At 37.9% G+C, this 24,538-nt stretch overlaps 1 protein-coding gene across 4 annotated transcripts; it reads right to left on the minus strand.

Annotated features, from left to right (window-relative positions):
* Positions 1-1,616: 1,616 nt before the first annotated feature.
* On the minus strand, positions 1,617-23,423 carry LOC127415243 (alpha/beta hydrolase domain-containing protein 17A-like). Of its 4 annotated transcripts, none has more exons than XM_051653911.1 (6): positions 23,065-23,423; positions 21,639-22,048; positions 20,069-20,263; positions 16,282-16,461; positions 10,731-10,787; positions 1,617-10,630 (listed from the first exon to the last, which is right to left on the minus strand). In XM_051653911.1, the coding sequence occupies exons 2-6, from the start codon at positions 22,040-22,042 to the stop codon at positions 10,612-10,614; spliced, it is 855 nt and encodes a 284-aa protein (XP_051509871.1). In that variant the 5' UTR covers positions 22,043-22,048; positions 23,065-23,423; the 3' UTR covers positions 1,617-10,611. The 4 variants fall into 4 exon arrangements, 3 of the variants coding, with proteins under 3 accessions (XP_051509871.1, XP_051509870.1, XP_051509869.1); XR_007892917.1 differs by lacking the exon at positions 1,617-10,630 and adding an exon at positions 13,341-14,897 and having other exon boundaries at positions 10,653-10,787; XM_051653910.1 differs by having other exon boundaries at positions 1,617-10,787.
* Between the last annotated feature and the right edge of the window lie 1,115 nt (positions 23,424-24,538).

Below are 24,538 nucleotides of genomic sequence, written 5' to 3' on the forward strand. Positions count from 1 at the left end.
AGAAGGTTAATATCAATTTCATGACATTTTTTTTTTACTGTATTTTTACATAATTATTCTGGCAACCACAGCTGCCAGTTTCTTTTATTATTATATTTTAATTATTATTATTATTATTATTATTATTATTATTATTTTGGGGTAAAAACAACAGGGTTTAGTTGTTTTTTTTTACACTGTACATGAATAGGAGTGTTGTGTTTTATCTGTATGAAGATGTCAAACTAGTAATGCTGCACTCCAGAGCCACTCCAAACCGAAATTAGTCATTATTTAGTATCATAAAAACCTTGATGCAATGCAAAATAATGAGAAATAATAGAAAAATGTGTACCTTTTATGCCATTGTTTAAGCCATCGTTTTGAAGTCAAATGTCCCCTTTGACTTTCACTTTCTTATGGATCTGATGATGTTGATATCCAGAACTTTAGAAGTGCTCTGAGTTAGGTGAAGGCCTTTGCTAAAACCCATGTTAACTAAATATGGCATCTTCAATAAAAAACAACATAATTATCATATTTTTGTACATGACAATAAAACTACAAACACCAAATACAAGTTGAGAAATTGAAACATGTCCATCACTTCCTCTCTTTGACTTTGGACATTTGACATATTCACACTCTTGAATAGAGCTTGATTAATCTCTTTATATCAGTGCAGTTGGCTTAATTCAGTGCTGTGATGTGCTCCTGGAAACTTGTTTTCTAGATGCAAAGAACATTCAATTATAACATAACCTTGTATCAGGATTACTAATCAATCCACAACAGAGATTTTAGTGATTCAAGTTTGAAATTACTTACCTCCTGGCGGAGAATATCGCAGGCCTAGACAAAACAGTTTTATCAACATGTATTCTTTGTGCTTGCTGAAATAAACATGTAAGTCATAAATAACAAGGAGTTAGGTCAAAATTCAACTTAAATATTTTCTGGCTCAACCGACTTTCTGTGACAGCTCAAATCTGATAAAACTGCGAGTGCCCGGCTTAATGGGGGAAAAACAGCGCTACGCGCTCAAGTTGTTTGCTGTTTATGATACACAATTTTTTGCATCCTTTGCTGAAATATGAGTCAAGAACAGACTATACCATAGACTGTATATTAATACTGAGATAAACATGTCATCTAAAATACATAGGACAATGGATCTGATAATCTGTCATTTATCCTTTTCTAATCAAACCCAAAGCTGTAGGAGTAGATTTTTTTCTGCAGTATGAAATGCAAATGCAAAAGTAATGTAGTGTAATTTTCAAAACTATTTATAAACAAAACTTTCAATAATGTAATTTATGCATACACATACATACAGTATACTCACATTAAGCAATTGTCAACCCAAAGACAATTTTTCTGTAAATCTTTGTAAATAGAACCTTTTTGGCATAAAGGATTCTTTGGAGCTGAGTAAAGAAACCTATGGTTCTATATAGAACCCCAAAGAACCTTTTTTTCTACGAGTGTAGTGTTCCTAATAAAGTGCTCAGTGAGTGAGTATGTATGTATATATATATATATATATATATATATATATATATATATATATATATACACACATATATCATCACACACACACACACACACACACACACACACACACACACTACCGTTCAAAAGTTTAGGGTCACTTATTCTTTATTTTATTTATTTTTTCCACATTTTAGAATAATAGTAAAGTCATCACAACTATGAAATAATAGAAATGGAAATATGGGAATTATGTTGTGACTAAAAAAATCCAAAATAAATCAAAACTGTTATATTTTAGCATCTTCAAAGTGGCCACACTTTGCCTAGATTTTGCAGAAATGTGCTCTTGACATTTTCTCAACCAACTTCTTGAGGTATCACACTGGGATGTTTTTGAACAGTATTGAAGGAGTTCCCATCTATGTTGGGCACTTAGTGGCTGCTTTTCTTAATTATTTGGTCCAAGTCATCCATTTCAAAAACTTTTTTATGCTGGCACAATTATATTTTTGTCTACAAAACTAATTTCAAACATTTAAGCATACGCCTTCAGATCAAATGGTTTTTAAGATCATGAGAAACATCTCAGGCAAGGGACCTCAAACCTTTGAACGGTAGTGTGTGTGTGTATATATATATATATATTTATACACAGTACTGTGCAAAAGTTTTAGGCACTTGTGAAAACTGTTGCATAGTGTGGATGTCTTCCAAATAATGCCATAAATAGTTTTCATACATCAATTAACATCATACAAAGTCCAGTAAACATAAAACAAGCTAAATCAATATTTAGTGTGACCATCTTTGCCTTGAAAACAGCAGCAATTCTCATAGGTACTCCTGGACACAGTGTTTCTTGGTTGTTGGCAGATAGGATGTTCCAAGCATCTTGGAGAATTTGCCACAGTTCTTCTATCTATTTAGGCTGTCTCAACTGCTTCTGTCTCTTTATGTAATCTCAGACTGAATCCATGTTCATTGGGGGGCTCTGCTGGGGTCATGCCATCTGTTGCAGGGCTCCCTGTTCTTCTTTTCTGTTCTTTTATATTTGCAAAAGGAATGTTTGGAAGTCTGAAATGTATATTTCCTACTGACACACTAAAGCTGAAGATATAAATAACCATCTTAAGACAAATGTTTTTGTGAAACACCTTATGTACCTAACACTTTTGCACAGTACTGTATATGGAGATGGAATATTTCAGATTAATGAGGGATTTCAATTGTGCAGAGTGAGTACATGAAATTAATGGATGTTATCTGTGTAAATTATGATGATTCCACACTTATGAAGAGCTATCATTTAAACAGTCAATCTAGGCAGCTAATAGCCACTGTTATATCATTCAATCCACTTTTAGAAAAGTTACTTCAGTTTAATAATAATAATAATAATAATAATAATAATAATAGATACTCGGATGAATGTCCCAGCTCTGTCAAAGCTATCCAAAATATGCCTCACTCAGACATTTTCCTTTATCGGAGAATAAATCTGAATATGGCTTATGAAAAGTCTGAATTATTTATGCAGATATGTGATGTTATAAAAAGACAGAATAATTAAATGCCAAAAAATCTTATCACACACAGAGAGAAAATCAGAAATACCTGAAAAGGACAGATGTGGCAGCTGAATTATATTTTACTGCTGATGCAAGGTTAAGCCTTCAAAGCTATATTAAATCCACATGAAATATGTTTCAGTCCAGTTCCTGTATTGGTCTGGCCAAGGTCACACACTAATATGTTATTAAATGATAAATGGTCTCTGGGCAGAAGTTTATGTATCATATTTCACCTTTGTCATGATTTGTTTCTGTAACCTCTATGTTACTGATACCGATTGTTGCCGGCACATAGATGATTTCAGACATGAGGTTGATGTATGTGTGCATAAGTGTTTAAAAGAAAGATATGGAGTGAGGAGATCTTTGGCCAGAACCAGATGGCGAAGAGTTTGTGTTGACAAAGAGCAGTTATTCATCCATATCTAGTACCAGAATCTATTATTATTATTATTATTTTACATTCTATGCAATGCTGTTGCAACAAAATTGAATTCTGTGCAAAGATAATGTTGATTAAAGTAGTGAAATAAATTGTGAATTATCATAGCAAACATTTATGCTTTCTGCTTAGCAACCTGGAGTTGAAAACACAAAAAGGCATCGTGGTACAATAGGAAAACAAATAGGTTTGCTAATGAACAACATCTAGGCATTGAAAATGCATTAATGTTACTAGAAAAACAGAAAAGATCATTTCTAAAGGTGCACAAAGTAATTTTGTTTATGTTATGTATATATTCTGACACCCCACAACCACTGTTGGGGAAGCTACTTTGAAACAGTAGCTTCATCAGCTCTATACACTACTCTAGATTCAGTCAGATAGAGTTACTTTTTAAAAACAAATAGCAACACTATAAGTTATTAACAAAAAGTAGCTAACTACATTTAAAATATTAAAAACTCTTTTTAATATAATATTTTTTATAATAATAAGTAATCAGATTATTTTTAATTCTGGAATCAGAACAGTATTCATTTGGCACAAAAACAATTAAGATCTCAATTAGGGTTGCAAAGTTAAATTGAACATAAATACAACATAAATGTATACTTAATGCAACTAAAATGATACAATACTAAACTGAACACTGAACATAAATATTTTATCTTGGTTCAAAAAAAGAAGACACATTGACTTCTGCGCAGGGGCTCATGTAAATCATTGAATCTTTTATTTGAACTGGTTCATTTAAATGACACGTCTGAACGAATCGATTTACTAAGATGAAATGGACTTTCCAACGCTTCTTTAAGTGAATTGGTGAATCATTTATTTTAACCGGTTTAATTTCATGAACCATCTGAGAGAAACGATTCACTTAAATATTTTGGGTTAAATATTTTACTGCATTGACATAATGTAGCATTTTGTAGTGCTACACCGCTAGTTTTGGGGAAAAGTTACTGGAAAGCATTAATAAGCATTTTTTAATAGGCTGGTCATTTTTTATCGGGAACACCAAAAGTGCAACAACGTGAAGAAAAAAAAACTCACTCACACAAAAAAAGCTTTTGTTGCGGGGGAAATTTTGATACCCTGTGTGAGCAAAGTCGGAAAGTTTTAGTCCAATAGGATAACATTAACTAGCATTTTCAGGCAAAAGAAACTCCCTTTCGGGTCAAAATGACCGGAAGACAACATGAGGGTTAAAATCAGAGAATAACTTTATTTCAGATCTCATGTTTTCTTGCTTTGTCAAATTTTTTATATAAGCTGATTTTTGGGGGTTATCAGTGTATTGCTATGCAGGTAAACTGGCTCACTGCCAGCCACATAGATGCAGCATTATGCAAAAGCAATAGTTTTCAGTTAGCAATGACACTGTAGAAATGTGCTATTCACAGTCAGCCATGATTCATTTATTCAGTTAGCGAAAGTATGTGATAAAAGGGAGGGAAACAAGAAAAATAACTAGTATTTGGCTGGTCATGTGATATCAACATGTTGACCCCCATGAGGCAGTCTGTTCTATGTAAAATAAAACAGATTTTTAATGCCCCTGATATGACTTCAGTCTTCATCTCATGACTTTACACAATTTTTTTTTTTAAGTTTCTTTCTTTATATATATAAAACCTTTTTAAATATGGAAAGTGTACCTTTAATTACACTAGTGGGGTGATGGCATTCAAACATGTGCACTACAGCACATGGCTTGCTCAAATCATATGGTATTAAACTGCAAAAGAGGCAGCCAATATTGGTAACAGGGCAGGAATAAAAACATGACCTCAGTCAAGGTACAGCGAACCGTATCCACGAGTGTCGCCCATTTTCCCGCTGCCCCTGAATCTTCAATTATTCGATCTCCAGGTCAATTTGGACCACAATAAATCGACCCAACAAAGCTAAATGTGAGCAAAGCAGAACCAGATGACATTGCTGGCCTTGCAACCGAAACCTCTGAAGTCTTGGGAAAAATGTTAAAGACAATAAATGTGCCAAATGCAATGAGCAAAATTCCACCTTACTTATGGCACTTTTCCACTGCACGTTACGGTTCGACTCGACTCTGCTGGCTTTACTTTTCTGAGCTTGCTTTTCCACTGCAGTTTAGTGCCGCCTCAACGTGTATGGTATTATAGGCTGATCGTCATAGTTGCGCCGCCTCTACTGCCGTGACATCTTAAACATGACACAAAAATGACTGACCATAAACAATAACACGACCGCTAGCTATTAGCTACTAGCTCATTGTGCTGCATAAAGCAGTTGTTGCATGGCGATTTTACACAAGTGTAACAGTTAAATTGGCCTGGTTGTTTTAAAAGCAAGCTCTCCAGTAGCTGGTCAACTAGATAAAATGAAGCTTTCAAGCAGAATATAGTGTTAACGTAACAAAACATAACATCCTCCATCATGGACTCCAACAATGGTGAGTCCAGGGTTCTCTCCCTCCCATTGCTCGCCTGTCTATTGCCATAGATAGCATCCATTTGGTCAAACCACTTCCACTTTCTTCTGTTTGTACCACTCTTGCTGTTGTGGTCCTTGATGGTTCTGTATTCACTTAAGTTTTTTTAACTTATCCCTACACTGTTGGTAGGTCCGTTGGTAGCCGTGTTCGGCCAACAGCTGAGACACTTCCTGAAAGACCTTTTCATTTCACGTCGTTTCTGAAACATCTCGTTTATTGACCACGGCATGGTTTTGCGCACAGCCATTTCTTTTTACAATTCGAAAGTTGCGTGAACATATGATATTGCTGTCGCTGTTGCTAACTTTAAAAGTAGCGGGTTGATGTCCCATGTCGCAAATCCAGTGACGCTAGTAGTGACGATTCTCTTTGACCAGTCAAAGATCTGCAGGGTTTTGACGTCACATTTAGTATAAGCTCGGCTTGCTTGGAACCTCGACCGAGGTGGTACTTAAAAAAGTATCAGGTACCAGGTACTATCCACAGTGGAAAACCCCCAAAAAGCGAGCAGAGTTGAGTCGAGCTGTACCATGCAGTGGAAAATCCCCATTAATGGTTTCCATCAGCAAATCTATCTACATTTTCACTAGAACACTGGGTTATGGCATTCTCATAACAAACATGTAGTACAACATTACACACACACATAAACAAGCTTAAACACCTATTTGTGTTAAATGCAACATGTAAAATCCACCTTAGCTGGTTTACATTAACTAATCTACCTCTTTTCACAAGAGTGCTGGGTTATGTTTATTTGTTTGGCAGTGTGATAAACATGTGGTAGAACATTCTACAAACTCAAACTTTAGTGAGGACTTAACAGAAATTGTATTATGCTGTCTTACCCTTCACAGTGATATGAGAGACTGCAGCACATATTTCTTTAATGGCACAATAAGACGGAGAGATTTTGACCTCAGATGACAGTGAGGGTATGGAGAGACAACACATATTTTGTGGCTGTGGTGAAAACTTAATGATTTTCACCAGTGATGCTAATTTCAGTCCCTGGTAAAGTCAATGCACACATCAATTAAAATGTATCACATATCAAAGCACTGACTTATTAGTGTTATCAGTACATAAGTTTGTTGGATGTTACTCGCACTTAGATAGTTTGCAAAAACCAAACAAAAGCAGCTCTTTTCCCCTCAAAATGGCCAGCTGCAACCCTGCTAGTAAAGCCTTTTGGGTTTCACTGATAGTTACTCTAAAAGATGGTCCAAGCATTTTTATGGCAAACAAGCAGGGCACTTTCCATCAACATTGGCATTCATGCTGGGTCTGCCCAAGGCTACATTCCTGGCTGAGAACTAAACAAAGAGCTCCATCTGTAGACTACATCTTGCAAATGCAAATAGTTAATGGCATGTTGAAGTGTCATGCACATCATCAAATTGGATTTCTACTTACTTTCTCTCACTTATGTACATTTCTGTGTCAGAGCTAAGAAAATGCAATGATCCCAGTTTTAATTGATACAGGTCTGATTATCCATTTAAACTATTGCATCTCAATCCATTTAGAATGTGTAGTGAGTGCACTCTAGTGGTAGGATCTGAGTCCTGCAATCCCAACATACCTCTGGCAAGCCTCAGGCAACCTGTCATACAAACTCAGGAGACAGTGTATGACATAGCTGTGGTAGAAAAACATTAATCATGTCTCCTGAAGCAGCTACTGATACATGTCTTATTCTCATCCAGTCCTTAATGTTTGGAGTGTGATGAAATAAATACAACATAACAAAACTTGCAAAACTTGAAAATGAACTCTGAATGCAAAACCAGCAATTACAAAAAGGATAATCAAGATTTATATTTTCTTCAAAGGTGAAATATTAGTTGTTAGCCATGGTACTAACCCTCTGAGCTCTGAAGGTGTTTTTAAAGATTTCCTGTTTCAGTGACATGCCCAAAAGAGAAGGCTAACTCTACAAAAAACAAACAGGGTCAAGAACTTGTCGTATTTGTAAAGAAAACTTCTTTACTCTTTCTTTTAATGAATAGATTATGATTTTCTCAGTCTCAGAAACTGCTGAAAAATCACACACACACACACAAAAAAAAAAACTTATGATTTGACATTATATATCTGGGTGTATATAAGGTAGCTCATAAAATAACAGTTTTGTTCCCAATCATTTCACCTGTAACTGAGTAAAATTTTGTTTGGATACGACAAAGCAATCAAAAGTTATAGCATTACAAATATAATTTATCCTAGTGTCCAAAAACATCTCCAAGTGTCCAAAAGCCTCTCCAAACAAATAAAACAATAAAACTAATTTCACAAGCAAATACAACGACTAAAGGTATGCTCTCTCTCCAAAGCATGAGTAAGGAGATCTCATTCAGTTCCATTCTGTGTCATTTGAGCCATTATTGAGTCTGTGTCATGTACTTGGCGCCATCTCCTGGTGGCCATATGTAATTAGAGTGAACAATCCCCTCTGCCCACATTTGGATGACTTCCACCTCTGGTTGCAGTGATCTGAATCCTAATACGATTGGTTTAGCATTCCATGATGCTGGACAACATACTACATCATTTCCGATGTAGTCATCTGATCCAGGAAAGCTTACGTGTTGTTCTTTATGTTCTTTTTATTTTTAGTGAATTTATAAGCAAAAACATGGCATATAAGCAACACCTGTTTACATGAAACATGTCAAAGATATGTACTTAGCTATTACTCACTATATTTTTGCCTGAGTAAAACAAATAGGCTGGTTGAATTCTAATCTTTGAGAGCTTATTAATGACATGACACATGGCTACTTGATCAGTTTGATGTTTTGACCGATTACAATAATATGTACAGTGCAAAATTATTAATAAATTATTAAAACTTAACACTTCTGATTTGTCTGCAAATTTCAAAGCACTTGTTCAGTTTTGGTCATAACGACTAAATGCATTGTACAGTACAGCTTCTAAAATTTAAAATTATACATATTTTGTGTTGGTCAAGACTGTAGTTTTTTTTTTTTCCTCAGCAGTCCCGCTGCAGAGCTTACAGGGTTAAAATGTGATCCATGCCTTACACTTATATGTGAGCTGTGGCCTTGTCATATTAATGTCTCTGTGATCCGTGAACCTACAGCAGGTGTCAAAAGTTTAACTAAGCGGATGCATTTCAATATAAGCAAATGACCATTGTGAGTAATCCATGTGGAAGCAGAGTCTTGTGTGCATTTCTGCATATATGTCACCTGACTACAGAAGCAGGCATTGAAATACGCATGCGAGTGTGTGTTTGTTTAACTGAAAGCCTTAAATCCCACAGGCCGTATAAATGCCTCTTGACTAGCAGTTGCCGATAGGTTAGGTCATGCCAGAGCTCACAGGGTAGTAATTAAAATGAAGCAGATAATTGGAGAGCTTTTTTGTTATGGATAATAATAGAACCCATCTGTTGCAGCCGAAATCCTCTGCAACTCTATTCTCGCTGTTCGCCAACACACACTGATATTGCTTTTTCATGGGCAAGTTTCATATCCAGATTCTTGACACGAATTTGACATTAGCTGATGAATTGGAAGAGAAAACTACATCATAGATGAACAGAGAAATGCAGCTAGCTGATGAGTAAACAAAGCACAGCCAACTGCAACAGAAAGAAGATTATTTGTCACGCTTGAACATCAAAATGTTTCTCGCAGTGACTTGAATCATAAATAACTCATCAATGAGACTTAGTATCTGTGCTGCAGGATCTGAGGATCACAATTTAATATGCAGGTCAGCAGATATGACAGTTTTACGTTTTTTCTTGAGGATGTTTATAGCCCAAGGATTCTGGGAAACTCAGCCCAGTTCAGGCTGTAAATATATCACTGTATAAATGTGATAATCCTGAGCGCTGCTACAAGAAACGAAATTTGCAATTATTATCAATTCATAATTTTATTTTCTATGATCTCATATTTTCAATTAATTTTGGAAAAGGAAAAAGACATCTTTAAAACTAATAACAACATTAGAATAATGCATAAAAGGATAGAACTGTAACACTCCATTGACTTTTGCTCCCAACCCATTAAGATAAAAAACTTATTCTCAAACATCCAGATTAACTCAAACAATGTTATACAGTACATACATCTGATAGCTTTAAAAATACATTTATATAACTTATTTTCTTTAAACAAGAAAATAATAAATCAATAGCTATTTTCAGAATAGCATACTTCCATACTACCCTTACAATTTCTGCCATATAGTAAGAATAGTTTGCTAGTATGCTATTTCGAACCAAGCTAATGTGTTGGGATGGAGTCTCTGGGTAACTCCAGCCCCATCCCAGTCCAACTTCCTCCCCTCCTGTATGCACATGTAAAGCATCCTTATCTTCAATCCTTTGCTTCCAAGTCTGTGTTGCTTCAGCCCTCCAAACACTTGTGTCTCACTAGAGGAACACACACTCCCAACAGTCTACACAAAACTTCCCCCTGGCGGCTTCAACAGCAGCCTGTATTGTGAAAAATCTTTTGTGGCTCTGTCTGCACAGCCCAGTCCGCCCCTCTCCTCCTCCAAGCCACATCTGAGTGGTGACAAATGGCAGTGGGAGGCCATTACAACTCCAACACCTGTCATCTTTGGTTAGAATGATGAATGAACAAGCCCTGTTGTGTTCAACCACAGAATACATACCTAAATACATGATGAAACATGGAATCAGAGTTGTTGGAATCAGGCTTTGGTCATTACGTACAAACCAGTCGAGTGTATTTTTTCTGAAGATTGTACATACAGAGTGATCACTGTGTTTTGTGTAGTAGAGGAAGTGAGGTGAAACACATGAACAGACCTGGGGGAGTTAAACACAAGAAAGGTTCTTTGGGTGATCAGAAAGATATCAGGTTTAAAAGAAGAGTTATAAAGCCACAGCCCAAGATGTTAAAAGGTTGGTTCACCCAAAAATGAAAATTATGTCATCATTTAATCACCCTCATATTGTTCTATACCATATGACTTTATTTTGTCTCTGTAACACAAAATGAGATGTTAGGCAGAATGTTAGCTTCAGTCAACATTAGTCGACCGATAGTGGATTTACTGATAACCAAGGTGGTGGAAAAGGCAGATAACCGATTAATTGGCCGATAGTTTATGTTTTATTTTTATCGATTTATAGAATTCTGAAACATTTCTTAGTCTTTCCTTACTACAACAGGCACAGACTCTGAGGCTACAAGAGTCCAAAATGAATAAAATCCCAAAAGCAGTTTAATGCGCAACCAAAGTCCCAATAATAACCAGAAAAATTCAGATTTGGTGCATAACGCTGGACTTTTAACTATAAACAAGCGCGAAATACACCAGGGACTTGGCTCAGTTACAATGCTCTACATGTTAGTAATTACCAAATGAAGCTTTTTATAGCCTATATATATTCACCAGCTGAATAGTTTTGAATATACAATATATGTATGTATATATAAATATATACAGTTCTAGAAAAAATTAAGAGACCACTGCAAACAATTATCAGTTTCTCTGGATTTACTATTTAGAGGTATGTGTCCTTCACAAAGATGAATCTGCCCGATTCCAGCCTCACTGAAGCATCCCCAGATCATCACCAACCCTCCACCGGGTCGTCTAATGGTTAGACAGAGACCTGGAGAGGCCTTCAAGCCACAGTGTCTCGCATCTACTGTGAAATGTGGTGGAGGATTGGTAATGATCTGGGGGTGTTTCAGCAAGGCTGGAATCAGGCAGATTCATCTTTGTGAAGGACACAAGAATCAAGAAATGGACAAGGTTATCCTAGAAGAAAACTTCTTCCTTCTGCTCTGACAATGTTCCCCAACTCTGAGGATTGGTTTTTCCAGCAGGACAATGCTCTATTCCACACAGCCAGGTCAATCAAGGTGTGGATGGAGGACAACCGAATCAAGACCCTGTCATGGCCAGCCCAATCTCCAGACCTGAACCCCATTGAAAACCTCTGGAATGTGATCAAGATGAAGATGGATGGCCACAAGCCATCAAACAAAGCCGAGCTGCTTGAATTTTTGTGCCAGGAGTGGCATAAAGTCACCCAACAGTAATGTGAAAGACTGGTAGAGAGCATGCCAAGACGCATGAAAGCTGTGATTGAAAATCAGGGTTATTCTGTCAAATATTGATTTCTGAACTCTCCTTAAGTTAAAACATTAGTACTGTGTTGTTTAAAAATTAATATGAACTTGTTTTCTTTGCATTATTCAAGGTCTGAAAACACTGCATCTTGTTATTTTGACCAGTCGTCATTTTTTGCGAATAAATGCTCTAAATGACAATATTTTTATTTGGAATTTGGGAGAAATGTTGTCAGTACTGTATAGAATAAAATAAAAATGTTCATTTTACTCAAACACAAACCTATGTATAGTAAATCCAGAGAAACTGATAATTTTGCAGTGGTCTCAATTTTTTCCAGAGCTGTATATATTGTTTATATTTATTTCACAGTATGAGGTTTACTGATGAGGAATAATTAAAAAAAAACTAGCAGCTACTATCGGTAGAGATTTTTTCCGGATATATCGGCACCGATATACCAGTCTACCTCTAGTCAACATTGATTTTAGTTGCATCTTTTTTCCCCATACAATGAAAATGAATGGTAACCAAGGCTAAAATTTACATAATATCTCCTTTTGTGTTTGTATTGAAGAAAAAAAATATCATAACAGGTTCGGAACAAAATGAGAGTGAGTAAAAAAGTACATTTATAATATTAGGATGAACTATCCCCTATATGAAGGCAAGATTGAATCCTGCCGGCATGGGGAAATGATGTCTTATCTCTCTAAAAAGGCTCTGTAGTCTTTGATGCATCAGAAAACAACAAAAGTTTGAAGGGTTTGGCCCTTTAATTTCATTTGAGACCATTAAATCATGATCTGTAGCAGCAAGTTCTCTTGATAATTCACAGTTGAAAAGCTTATTCTGAGAGAAAGACATGTCACTGAATGATCTATATTCAGTCAGCGCTAGTATTTTCAGGATTTCCAAGCATAATTCAACCTATTGGCATTTTATCTTTCTATACAGCAGAAAACATGATAGCTGTAAGAGTCAGTTGCATCCACAACATAGAGAAATTCCTATTGAAGATAAATAGTCAGAAAAGGAAGCCATATCACATAAACAGGTTTCAAGTGACATCATTGTTGTGGCTTCACTGTCAGTATAAACAATTATCAAAATCTTCACAGCTGTAAATCTGCCCTCAGCCTATGCTTCATTCAGAAACATCTTAGATGGATTACACCATGTGCCACTAACCAGAAATTTCAAATGGAGAGAAAAAGGGAAAATGTTTCAAGAATGCATTCTGTAGATGTAACAATTCTATGGCAGGGACATATACCTGATGTCAGACTTAGAACAGGAAAAACTGGTTGGGAGTTGTATGTCATTGCCACATCTTCAAAAGTGATTTCTGTTTTTAGCTGTGACTACTGCCCATGTTGTGTGCATTACTTGTTTAATCCACACAATTATTCTATTTACAGACACAAGACCTGTTTAAAAGGTCCAACTGCCTGAGCTTGATAGCCTTGTAGAAATGTGGAAACCTGGCTTTAGGAAAGTCCCAATGAGATGATGAAACCTCAATCTATCTACTGGCCCAACAGTTCAAAAACATGGATCTGGTTGTGAATATCCTTTACTCAGAGAGCAGCAGGTGTACTCTATATCATGTGATGGATCCCAACCACAGTTGTTTCATTGAAACATGAGTGAGCTGCCTTTCCAATTTCTTTCCCCTCAGGGTGCTATGGACACCCTTGCATGCCAAAAAGAAATGGAAGAGAGACAGAGAGAGAAAAAGAAAATGGACTGATCTGCTAGGGACAAAAAGCAAATGTCCCAGCCTTCGAGCTTTCCCTGCCTGGAGGAGTATAGATCATCAGGTATCATCTCACCAAAGTCAGTTCATCTTTTACACACAGGGAAACTAATCAGAGGGTTACGTCAATGCATGGAGGTCAGAGAGATAATGGACCCCACACACCTGGGCAGAAGAACCAACCAGAGGAAGCCAAATTGTCACGTGAATGAATGAAAAAGGGGAGGTGGGCATCTTGGCACCAATGTGCGATGCTTCAAAACCCACTCTGATATCCACCACCAAACACCCCGTTTATTCTGATCCATTGCAGGGTCAAAGCTTTTCACCAAGGCTTGGAACTTTGCCAGGCATGCTGGCATTGAGATTGAGCCATTTTAGTTTGTCTGATGACAAGCAGGAGGTGAAGATCTCTCGGCTGAGGCATCATGGGAGCAGATTGGAGAAGGGACCACTGAACGACCAATGAACGAATGCTCAGGTTCAGAGAAAGAAAGTCAGGTTGGAGGTACAAGGCTGTGTCTGGCTTATTTCCTCATTTCACTGTTTAAGGAGCAGAGAGGCATCCATCCATTCTTGCCCCAGAGGAATTGCCCTTCCATCCCCCAGAGTTCACATGCACAAAAATACGCACGCACATGATGACGACAAATTGAAGAGGGGGAAAAAAAAAAAACACTTGAGAAAACAAATCCGAGCAGCAGAGCATCCATGACGAGCTGCTCCGATAATAGTAGTCCATACAAAATGGCAGCCTTCAATAAGTTACTGATGCATCCATCTCACTCAGACTGGGAGATGGTGGGAAGACGAGTTAGAAAGAGAGAGCAAGGGAGATGAAGGAGAGCTCAGGCGTGTTGTGCAGCCAGTTCCTGCCCGATGAATCGTCGCAGGCGTTCCAGGTACTGGCTGTACAGTTCGATGTCGTTGTGTCCGGCTCCCTCCACCCACAGCGGCTCCACGGCTTTGGGGCAGCGCTCGTACAGGGCCAGGCCGTGGGAGAAATCTATCACCTCATCCTCCGTACCGTGGATGATCAACACGGGAGATGTGATTTTAGACACTTTCTCAATGCTGAAGTGGGGGTCACAGAAGGGGACACAAGGGGTTAGAAGTCTTAAATCTTTCCCACAAGTGGAAAAAATGTAATCAACTTCCCTAATCCACAGAAAAAATAATTGAAAACCACTTCATGAATAATCTGAATAGCTAATTTCACTCTTGATTTATATGATCAATGAAACCCCATATAATTTACTACCAAGATAATTTACATAACTAAATTTCAGTAATGTGACAGTAGCTTAGCCAGCTGTTTTTTCCAACAATTATGTGTATAATGACAAAATTCTATTATGCATGAAGCCTTAAAAATGACCAAGCTGAGGCAGTTATCAAACATACTCTTTTAGAATGTCTATTTCTCAAGTTCAATTAATTTTAGTGAATTGGTTCATTGAGAAAAAAAAATGATTCACTGATTCATTAGACTTATTTCTCAACAGTGTTCCCAAAAGTCTCTGTATACCATCTGAAACCCTAGTTTTTGTAGTAAAATCAATATTTAATTACATGCAACCTTTTGCAATGATTCAGTTATAAAATGTTTTTAGGTTTATTACATCTATTCAATGCACATTTATGATGCTGTCATCCTAATTTAGATGCTCATTTTTTGTGCCAGATAAACTTTAAATATCAGAGCAGTATTTATTATCTTAAGTGATAGTTTTATAATTCAAAAATTGTCCCCTTCAAGGAACTGAAGCAACAACTACTTTTTCAAAATGATAGGATGACTGTAGTTTAACTACTTAAAGTTATGAGTAGTTTATAGTTTCAAAGTAGCCTCACAAGCATTGTGATGTATACATGTGTGTGTGTGTGTGGGTGCCAGCAAACTTAACAGCTGACAGCAAACTAAACAGCCCTAGCACTCTGGTTTGTAGAAAACAGTGGTGGGTTTGTCTGCAGCTGTTTGGCGACCATGTGTTCTCCTACACTGGCACTGAGTGACACCGCCCACCAAGATCAGCCAATGTTTCTCTGAGCTTTACTAAACCGCTGGCACAGCCAGCACGCAACAATACAAATGAATGTTTTCAAACTTAAAAGAATAAAATATCTAATTCCCTTTAATCAAGAGCCAAAAATCTAATTCTAAGCTCAAATACAAAATACAGAAACAAAAAGTGTAACATTTTTCAACATTGTTTCAGACACACACAAAAACTCTCATTATAATTTCTGCCAGCAGTCAACATCTCAACACACTGTTTACTCTAGCCAAGAGGAAAACCAGTGAATCACTCATAAATAACGCCAATCTGTGCTGGCTGTGACTAGGCAAATCATCAGCTCATAAACAAATCCAAATGATGTGCCCATTCAAACCTCCTGTGAAAATGGAGCTGAGACACAAATAATAGGGACCAAGACAAGCCTTTTCTATACTCACTTGGGAAACGCATCAAAACAGTAAGTCTTCTTAGTGTCGGGGAAGGCCACCCTCATGCCAGAGGTGAGAGGGGAGTGAAGAATCACAGCCGCACACTCGTATCGGGATGCCAGGTCCACCGTGGGCACCGTGCCAATGCTCTGTCCATACAGTATTATATTCTCTGGGCTGATGCCATATCTGTTTGAGAGCAAGGAATCAAAAGTTGATGACTGTCAAATGCAAAACAAATAACTGTATTGTATCATTGCTATTTATGGCCTAAAATGACCAAATTGATGGCAGGACAGTGTGAGAGAGTTTGGGTTGCACTATCACTACATCTTGTTAATCGTATGTTGTTAAGCATGTGTTATGGTTTGCAAATCTAATATTTGATATTCTGGCAAACATAAATGCGAATTTCAAAATTGTTAGAATGACTTCTGAGTGTCTTGGAAGAATAGTTTAGAATGGCAAACAAATCAGTAATGTTTTGCACTACATTCCATCATTTTCCTGCAAAAGTGTGTCTGAATCTCAGCTGTCATGGAGTTACATTATGGCTGAATAATTTCCAGCTATTATTGTACATCAAATGCCTTTTGTAAAAGTAATTAAAAACATTGACCCCCGGGCCTGGGTTGCTCAGCAAGTAAAGACACTGACTACCACACCTAGAGTCGCAAGTTCAAATCCAGGGCGTGTTGAGTGGCTCCAGCCAGGTCTCCTAAGCAACCAAATTGGCCCGGTTGCTAGGGAGGGTAGAGTCACATCGGGTAACCTCCTTGTGGTCACAATAATGTGGTTCTCGCTCTCGGTGGGGCGTGTGGTGAGTTGAGCGTGGATACCGCAGAGAGTGGCGTGAAGCCTCCACACGCGCTATGTCTCCGCAGTAACACGCTCAACAAGCCAAGTGCACGGATTGACGGTCTCAGATGCGGAGGCAACTGAGATTCATCCTCCACCACCCCGACTGAGGTGTCACTACGCCGCCACAAGGACTTACAGTGCATTCGGAATTCCAAAATTGGGGAGAGAAAAAAACAAAATAAAACATTGACCCCGCTCACCATTCTGAACAGCACTGTGGCAACAGTGGAGTCATTCAGGTTCCTGGACTATACCATCTCACAGGACCTGAAGTAGGAGACCCACACTGACTGACTTTGTGAAAAAGGCCCAGCAGAGGTTATACTTCCTTCGCTAGTTGAGGAAGTTCAACCTGCCACAGGCGCTGCTGATACAGTTCTACTCAGCAGTCACTGAGTCTGTCCTCTGCCTACAATAACTGTCTGGGTTGGTTCAGCTATGAAATCGGATATCAGAAGACTACAAAGGACAGTTCGGACTGCTGAGCGGATTAATGATTGCCCCCTGCCCTCCCCTCAAGAACTTCCAGAGCGAGGAAAAGGGCTGGAAAAATCACTCTGGACCCAACTCACCCAGCCCACTACCTTTTTGAACTGTTGCCTTCTGGCCGGCATTACAGAGCACTGAGCACCAGAACCAACAGGCACAAGAACAGTTTTTTCCCCTCATACATCTCACGAACAGTTAAAACGGCCCCATTGAGCAATAATTATGTGCAATACACAGCTTAGTCTATTTATATTTATCCAACATATCCTACCTCTTCTGCCATTACATTCCCTTGCACTATTAGTATATAACAGATTTGTATTTGTACATATAATTTTTTTTTTGTCTTGTGTATTTCTATATATATATATATATATATATATATATATATATATATATATATATATATATATATATATATATATATATATATATATATATATATATACACACACTTATATTTTCTATTTGCTTTTTATTTTTAGTCTATTTTTTTTTATTATCTCTGTCTTGTTGTTGTATTGTTTGTGCACTGGAAGCTTCTGTAACCAAGACAAATTCCTTGTGCTGCCAAAACAGTGCCAACCCGCATCTCAGAACAGCATTCTGAGATGATATTCTTCTCACCACAGTTGTACAGAGCAGTTATCCGAGTTACCATAGACGTTGTCAGTTTGAACCAGTCTGGCCATTCTCTGTTGACCTCTCTCATCAACAAGGCATTTCCATCCTTGCCGCTGCCTCTCACTGGATGTTTTTTGTTTTTGGCACTATTCTGAGTACATTCTAGAGAAAATCCCAGGAGATCAGCAGTTACAGAAATACTCAAACCAGCCCATCTGGCACCAACAATCATCCATACGATTATCTAATCAGCCAATCATGTGGTAGCAGTGCAGTGCATAAAATCATGCAGATACGAGTAAGAGCTTCAGTTACTGTTCACAACAACCATCAGAATGGGGGAAAAAATGTGATCTCAATGATTTGGACCGTGGCATGATTGTTGGTGCCAGATGGGCAGGTTTGAGTATTTCTGTAATTGCTGATCTCCTGGGATTTTCACACACAACAGTCTCTAGAATTTACTTAGAATGGTGCCAAAAACAAAAAACATCCAGTGAATGGCAGTTCTGTGGATGGAAATGCCTTGTTGATGTGAGAGGTAAACAGAGAATGGCCAGACTGGTTCAAACTGACAAAGCCTATGGTAACTCAGATAACTGCTCTGTACAACTGTGGTGAGAAGAATATCATCTCTGAATGCTATTCTGAAATGCGGGTTGGCGCTGCTTTGGTGGCACGAGGGGGACCTACACAATATTAAGCAGGTGGTTTTAATGTTGTGGCTTATAGGTGTATATATAATATACACATACATTTATAATGACATGTACAAAAATGTTGCTTAATGTAAAATGGCCAGTGAAAATGACAGGACAAGAAAAAATCCTTGTTAAGCCCTGACATTGCTGGTGAAATTTGTACCAAATTTTACTTTACATTGCAATCACCGGTTTTCATGACAGTAATATCACTCTTACTGTACCACAATGGAATATTAACTAGGGCTGCCGATTTAACGCATGAATTTAGTATGATTAATTATATTAAATATAAAGGGTTAAAAAAATGCTTTTGCATTTGAAGACTGCTAGACCAAGCACAACAGAACACAGTTCGGGTGGCGGAGGACGAATCCCAGTTACCTCCGCGTCTGAGACAGTCAACCTGCGCATCTTATCACGTGGCTTGTTGAGCGCGTTGCCACGGAGACATAGCACGTGTGCTTCACGCCACCCACCGCGGCAACCACGCTCAACTCACCACGCACCCCACCGAGAACAAACCACATTATAGCGACCACGAGGAGTTTACCCCATGTGACTCTACCCTCCCTAGCAACCGGGCCAATTTGGTTGCTTAGGAGACCTGGCTGGAGTCACTCAGCACGCCCTGGGATTCAAACTAGCGAGCTAGCGAACTCCAAGGGTGGTAGCCAGCGTATTTTACCACCGAGCTACCCAGACCCCCTATATTTCAACATTTAAAAACTACATTTAACTTTAAACAGCGTTCTTAAAACACAGCTCTCATGACTAGAGACGCTGAAAACTAGTAAAAGGCGACGCAACCAAAGTGAGATGCTCTTAACATGTTTGCTGCCACTATACAGTATATGCATATGAATTAATGCATTTGAATGATCTTAATTATAATATTTATCAAATTATATTTATTTGGGGGCCTTTCTCTGTAAATATTGATATATGCGATAAATTGCAACTTTAACTAAATCGGCACATCATGTAATTAATTCAATTAAAATTTGTAATCAATTGACGGCCTTAATATTAATATCTAAAAAATTGGATGGCAATTAATATTCATTTATACATTCAGATGTTTTAGGACTATGGGACAGAATACTGATTTCATGTCTCACCGTGAGCGTAGAGCCTGCCACGCTGCATCTATGTCTGCGTACAAATTCTTTTCTGATGGTTTCCCTGTGCTGACCCCATAGCCGGAGTAATCATACGAGAATATGTTACAGTTGATGCGAGTGCCCAGGCCAATATAGAAGCTGCTCATCTGGCCTAGATCCACTGCGTTACCATGGGAGAACAGGACAGTGAACCTGAAGAGAGACACAGAGAAAGCGTTGATTGAATTTGTAGCTCACTCACTAGAAGAGTCTTACCACGCTGAATATTACAGGGTCTGATGCAACACCAATTATGGCATCCACAAACCTATAATTTTACTTGCTGAATCATTAGGCATGTAGGCGCATCTACAGTGAGCATGAGCCCGATACACCACAGGGAATGGTTGCATAACTAACATAGGTGTGGGTGTGTGTGTGTGTGGAAAGACTTTTTTATCTGAGTATTCAAATCATCAGGCGATAACAAATGGTCTAAATCAAAGCCTCTCAAAATGAAACAATATTCAAGATCACAATGAAGTCCTCTCTGTTGTGAGATAAGCACGTCATTTGTGATAAGACATCTACAATGTCTCATCTATCAAATACTGCAAATAACAAATGTACTTAACCTATAAAGATCACCCATTAACAGGAAATGAAGTCACAAAGGAACAAGTACCAACACTCAAAATAAAGTGGCACGTGATAAAGAAAGAATGTGTTCAGGAAGGAGTGGCTTCTGGGTAAAGATAGCAGACAAACAGTGAGGGAAGCAGGAAATGGGAGAGGAAAAAAAAAAAAGGAATGTAAATGACTGGTGGGAGGAAAAAGGGGGGTCAATCAGAGAAAATGTGACATGTAGAGTTAAACATATATTACTGTGAGGGAAAACTACAAATAAGACACATCCAAATGAGGGGGAGGGATCTGCAATGGTCATGTGACTTTAGACTTTCAATAAAATGATGGTGCTTGAGACATTGGGTGCTTCTCAATTCTTAAATTGTGCATACTTGTTTCCTTGCTCCTCCTTCCTCGAGCCCGTGACCCGGAAACCGATCAAAGTCCGCCATCACAAAGAATGTATCAATTTTCTTAATGCACTGCGAGGAGGCGAGGTTCGAGGACAGAGGAAGCTTACCGAGGACGCTTAAGCGAAGAAACACAGGAATATCCTATGCGGAAGACTTTTTGGTCGAAGCACCTGATGCCAACACATTAATTCTCCTCCCCCTTCACATCTGGTACGACGGTTTTAATTCATGTTTCACTTTTGCGGTTTAAATAAACCATTTATTTCACAGACTTTAACAGTGCATTTTAAATAATTAGAATTTATTATGAAAATATAATCTAATCAAGTTTCAACAACATTATGGAAAGCACTCAAATGTAATGCAGCTGCTCAGAGATGGAACATTAAAGTGAGAGACTGAACTGTCCTTTGATTCCCCCATCCTTTCCTTGCATCCTTTCCTCGTTTCCTAAGAGGGAGGAGCTAGGAAACAAGGAAAGGAAGCAAGGAAAGAAAATGAGGACGCACAATTTAAGAAATGAGAAGCACCCATTGTGTTCATCTTACCTGGCAGAGGGGGCACAGCGGATATACATGCAGCCCACTCTGTTACCCCGACTAGAGCGAGTCAAGAACACTTCCGTGGCATCCAGTTCTCGCTGGGAATACTGGAATTCCGCCCGCTCTGTGAGATGGAGCTTCCAGCGCCCCTCCCCTATGGCATTCCCTCCCCCCACCAAACTCCCACCACCACCACCTCCTCCTCCTCCTCCTCCTCCTCCTCCTCCTCCTCCCCGGGGGCGTAGGCCCGACGTCCCCGTGGGTGCGGCCGGTGCAGGCCCGGCCTCCAGATCAGGCAGGAGGGCATAGGTGGGCTCAGGGGGCAGGAAGGCAAGCTTGGCAGCAATGCGGCTAGGGCAGGGGGGGCAACAGAACAGGCAGCACAACTCACTCACAGAAAGGCCATTCATTGTTAACTGCAAGAGGAGACAGAAGATCATGGTTAATGCATATTCAAAACAAAACAGGGCATATTTCAGAAAAACACCATAAGTTAGAGATTCCAGAACTGTTATGCGTCATCATAACCACAAACAAATGCAGGTTCTTTTGCAAAACATTAAGCTGTAAGTGTTGTTTCTTTTAGACATATTTCTTATGAAAACCTATTAATAATTATCTATAAGGAATTAAAAAGGCAGAAAGCACCAGCAGTAAACAAATGGTTAATAAGTAATACCCTGGTAGACTTAAGACCAGTGTTGGGTGTAATGCATTACTAAGTAATGAATTACTGTAATTAAATTACTTTTTCATTAAAAAAGTAATGGATTACTCTTAATTTTTCAGTAATTTAATAACAGTTACTTCTGATGAAATTGTGTTAAATACTCTACAGAAATATTCTATATAAAACAATAGTGAATTTAAAATCTAAATTTAACGTATATATGTTTTCTAATTTAATGCTGCCCCTTAACTTCTTTGGCCAGTTCATGAATAATTTATTTGATTTATTTGAAAGAATTAAAAGAACAGTTTCATGTCTGTCCTGGTATACTTCATCTGGTCGATGTTGATAAGTGTTTTTAAAGTAATTAGTAATGCAATTACTTTTCAGACAGAGTAATTAGTACAGTAATCTAATTACACTGTAGAAGATGTAATTAGTAGTTAGTAAATAATTACTTTTTTAGAGTAACTTACCCAACACTGCTTAAGACACACAATCAGTAAACCTATCACCAGCTATACCGTCCTCTGAGTTTAAAAGTGATAGTCTATGTGCTATCTGACACTGTATAGACAGCAAATATCAATAATAAATATTAGCATCAGCTGATCTTGCCGGTTAAAGGGGCTCCACCATAATATCCACCAATGGTCACATTAGTCCCAAGACACCGCTCGCTAGCCCAAGATTGACAACTTATTTCACCTTCAAACAATAAATGCAAACAAATACATGAATTTATATAATTGTAACACGTACGTGTCGTTCTCTTGAGCACAGCCCGACAAAGCCGGATTTTTACAGTATGTTTTCACACTTCTGTCGTTAAGTAGCTAGCTCGTTGTGAGTGGGTAGGGGGGAGTTAGCCAGCTAGCCAGTCAGCTACGACGACTCTCAGATAACAAATAAACGCCTGGCCACCGCTGGAGACATTTCTCATCTGAGGAGAAAAGTAGCGCCCTCCAGGAAATAAAACTAAATTTCCGGTCCGCCGTGCCCGATGATTAATCGATTCCCGGCTATCATCCTGACATGTATTAATCTGCTGGTATAGGCTAATAGAGCTGTGTTTTTTCCACTTCAGTCATAGATGTTCGCCTGGTTAGCCCTCCTACTCGTCATTGTCTCTCACTGTAACGGCGTGCAGTTTCATGTTACCCTTTAGGAGGCGATAGAGGGGCGAAATAGTAAGTAAAGGTGACGTCAATTTGTAGGCGACCCACTGATATATAAGTATGCATTAGTTTATTAATTAGAGTAATTATAAAGTATCAACAATTTTCATAGTAGCCTAATGACAGGGACATATGACACCTATTAATTTAAATACATATTTTACATCAAATTACCATACCATGGTTATTAGTAGTGTACTGTTCCATCCATCCATCCATTTGCCATAACAATGATAATTGAAAGTAATTAAAATATAATTAAAATAATAAACAGCAAGAGAAGAAACATTTGAACACCAGATTGAGATTTATATCAATAAATGGTGTCAGCTCAACTTTACACTCGCAATAAAAGAACGTGTATGTATTAATATATTTTTTTTATTATTATTATTTATTTATTGAAAAGAATAACAAATTTACAAACAAAATAGGCATTAACAAACAATGTTAACCATTTACAGTTCTCAAAAGGCAGACATAGTTAACAATTATAATACGTGACAGCAATAAGTTTAAATTAAATATAAAGTAATAGGAAAAAAAAAACATATTGAGAGATACGTTTTTGCAAAGGGGAAGCAAAAAGCTATGGGGTACTTAACTCGTTGAAAAAGTTGGCTACTGTAATAGCTTTTTCATTTGAAAGGGTACCAAGAGATGTGGCAACTGCTTTAAGTTCATTACCAAAGTAAGGAAAGGAAGGAGGGGTTTTTAAAAATCTGCATTTGTGAATAAAGTATTTAGCAAGTTCAAAAAGTTATTCATCAAATAGTGTTGTGAACAATCTTTCTTAAGTACACCAAACTTAATTTGTTTGTATTCAAGAGGATTTACACATGTAATAATACATGACATTTTACTATACAATTGGGACCAAAATCGCTTGGAGTAATTACAATCAAAAAAGATATGCTTAGTGGTTTCAATATCAGTTTCACAAAATTGACAAGTGTTTTCTCCAATATCAAACTTTGATTTAAGGAATTCTTTAGATGGGTATATGTCATTCATTATTTTGAAATGAAGTTCTTTCACTTTAGGGAGACTTGGAAAAG

The sequence above is a fragment of the Myxocyprinus asiaticus genome, chromosome 24 (assembly GCF_019703515.2).
Source record: "Myxocyprinus asiaticus isolate MX2 ecotype Aquarium Trade chromosome 24, UBuf_Myxa_2, whole genome shotgun sequence".
Taxonomy (NCBI): Eukaryota; Metazoa; Chordata; class Actinopteri; order Cypriniformes; family Catostomidae; genus Myxocyprinus; species Myxocyprinus asiaticus.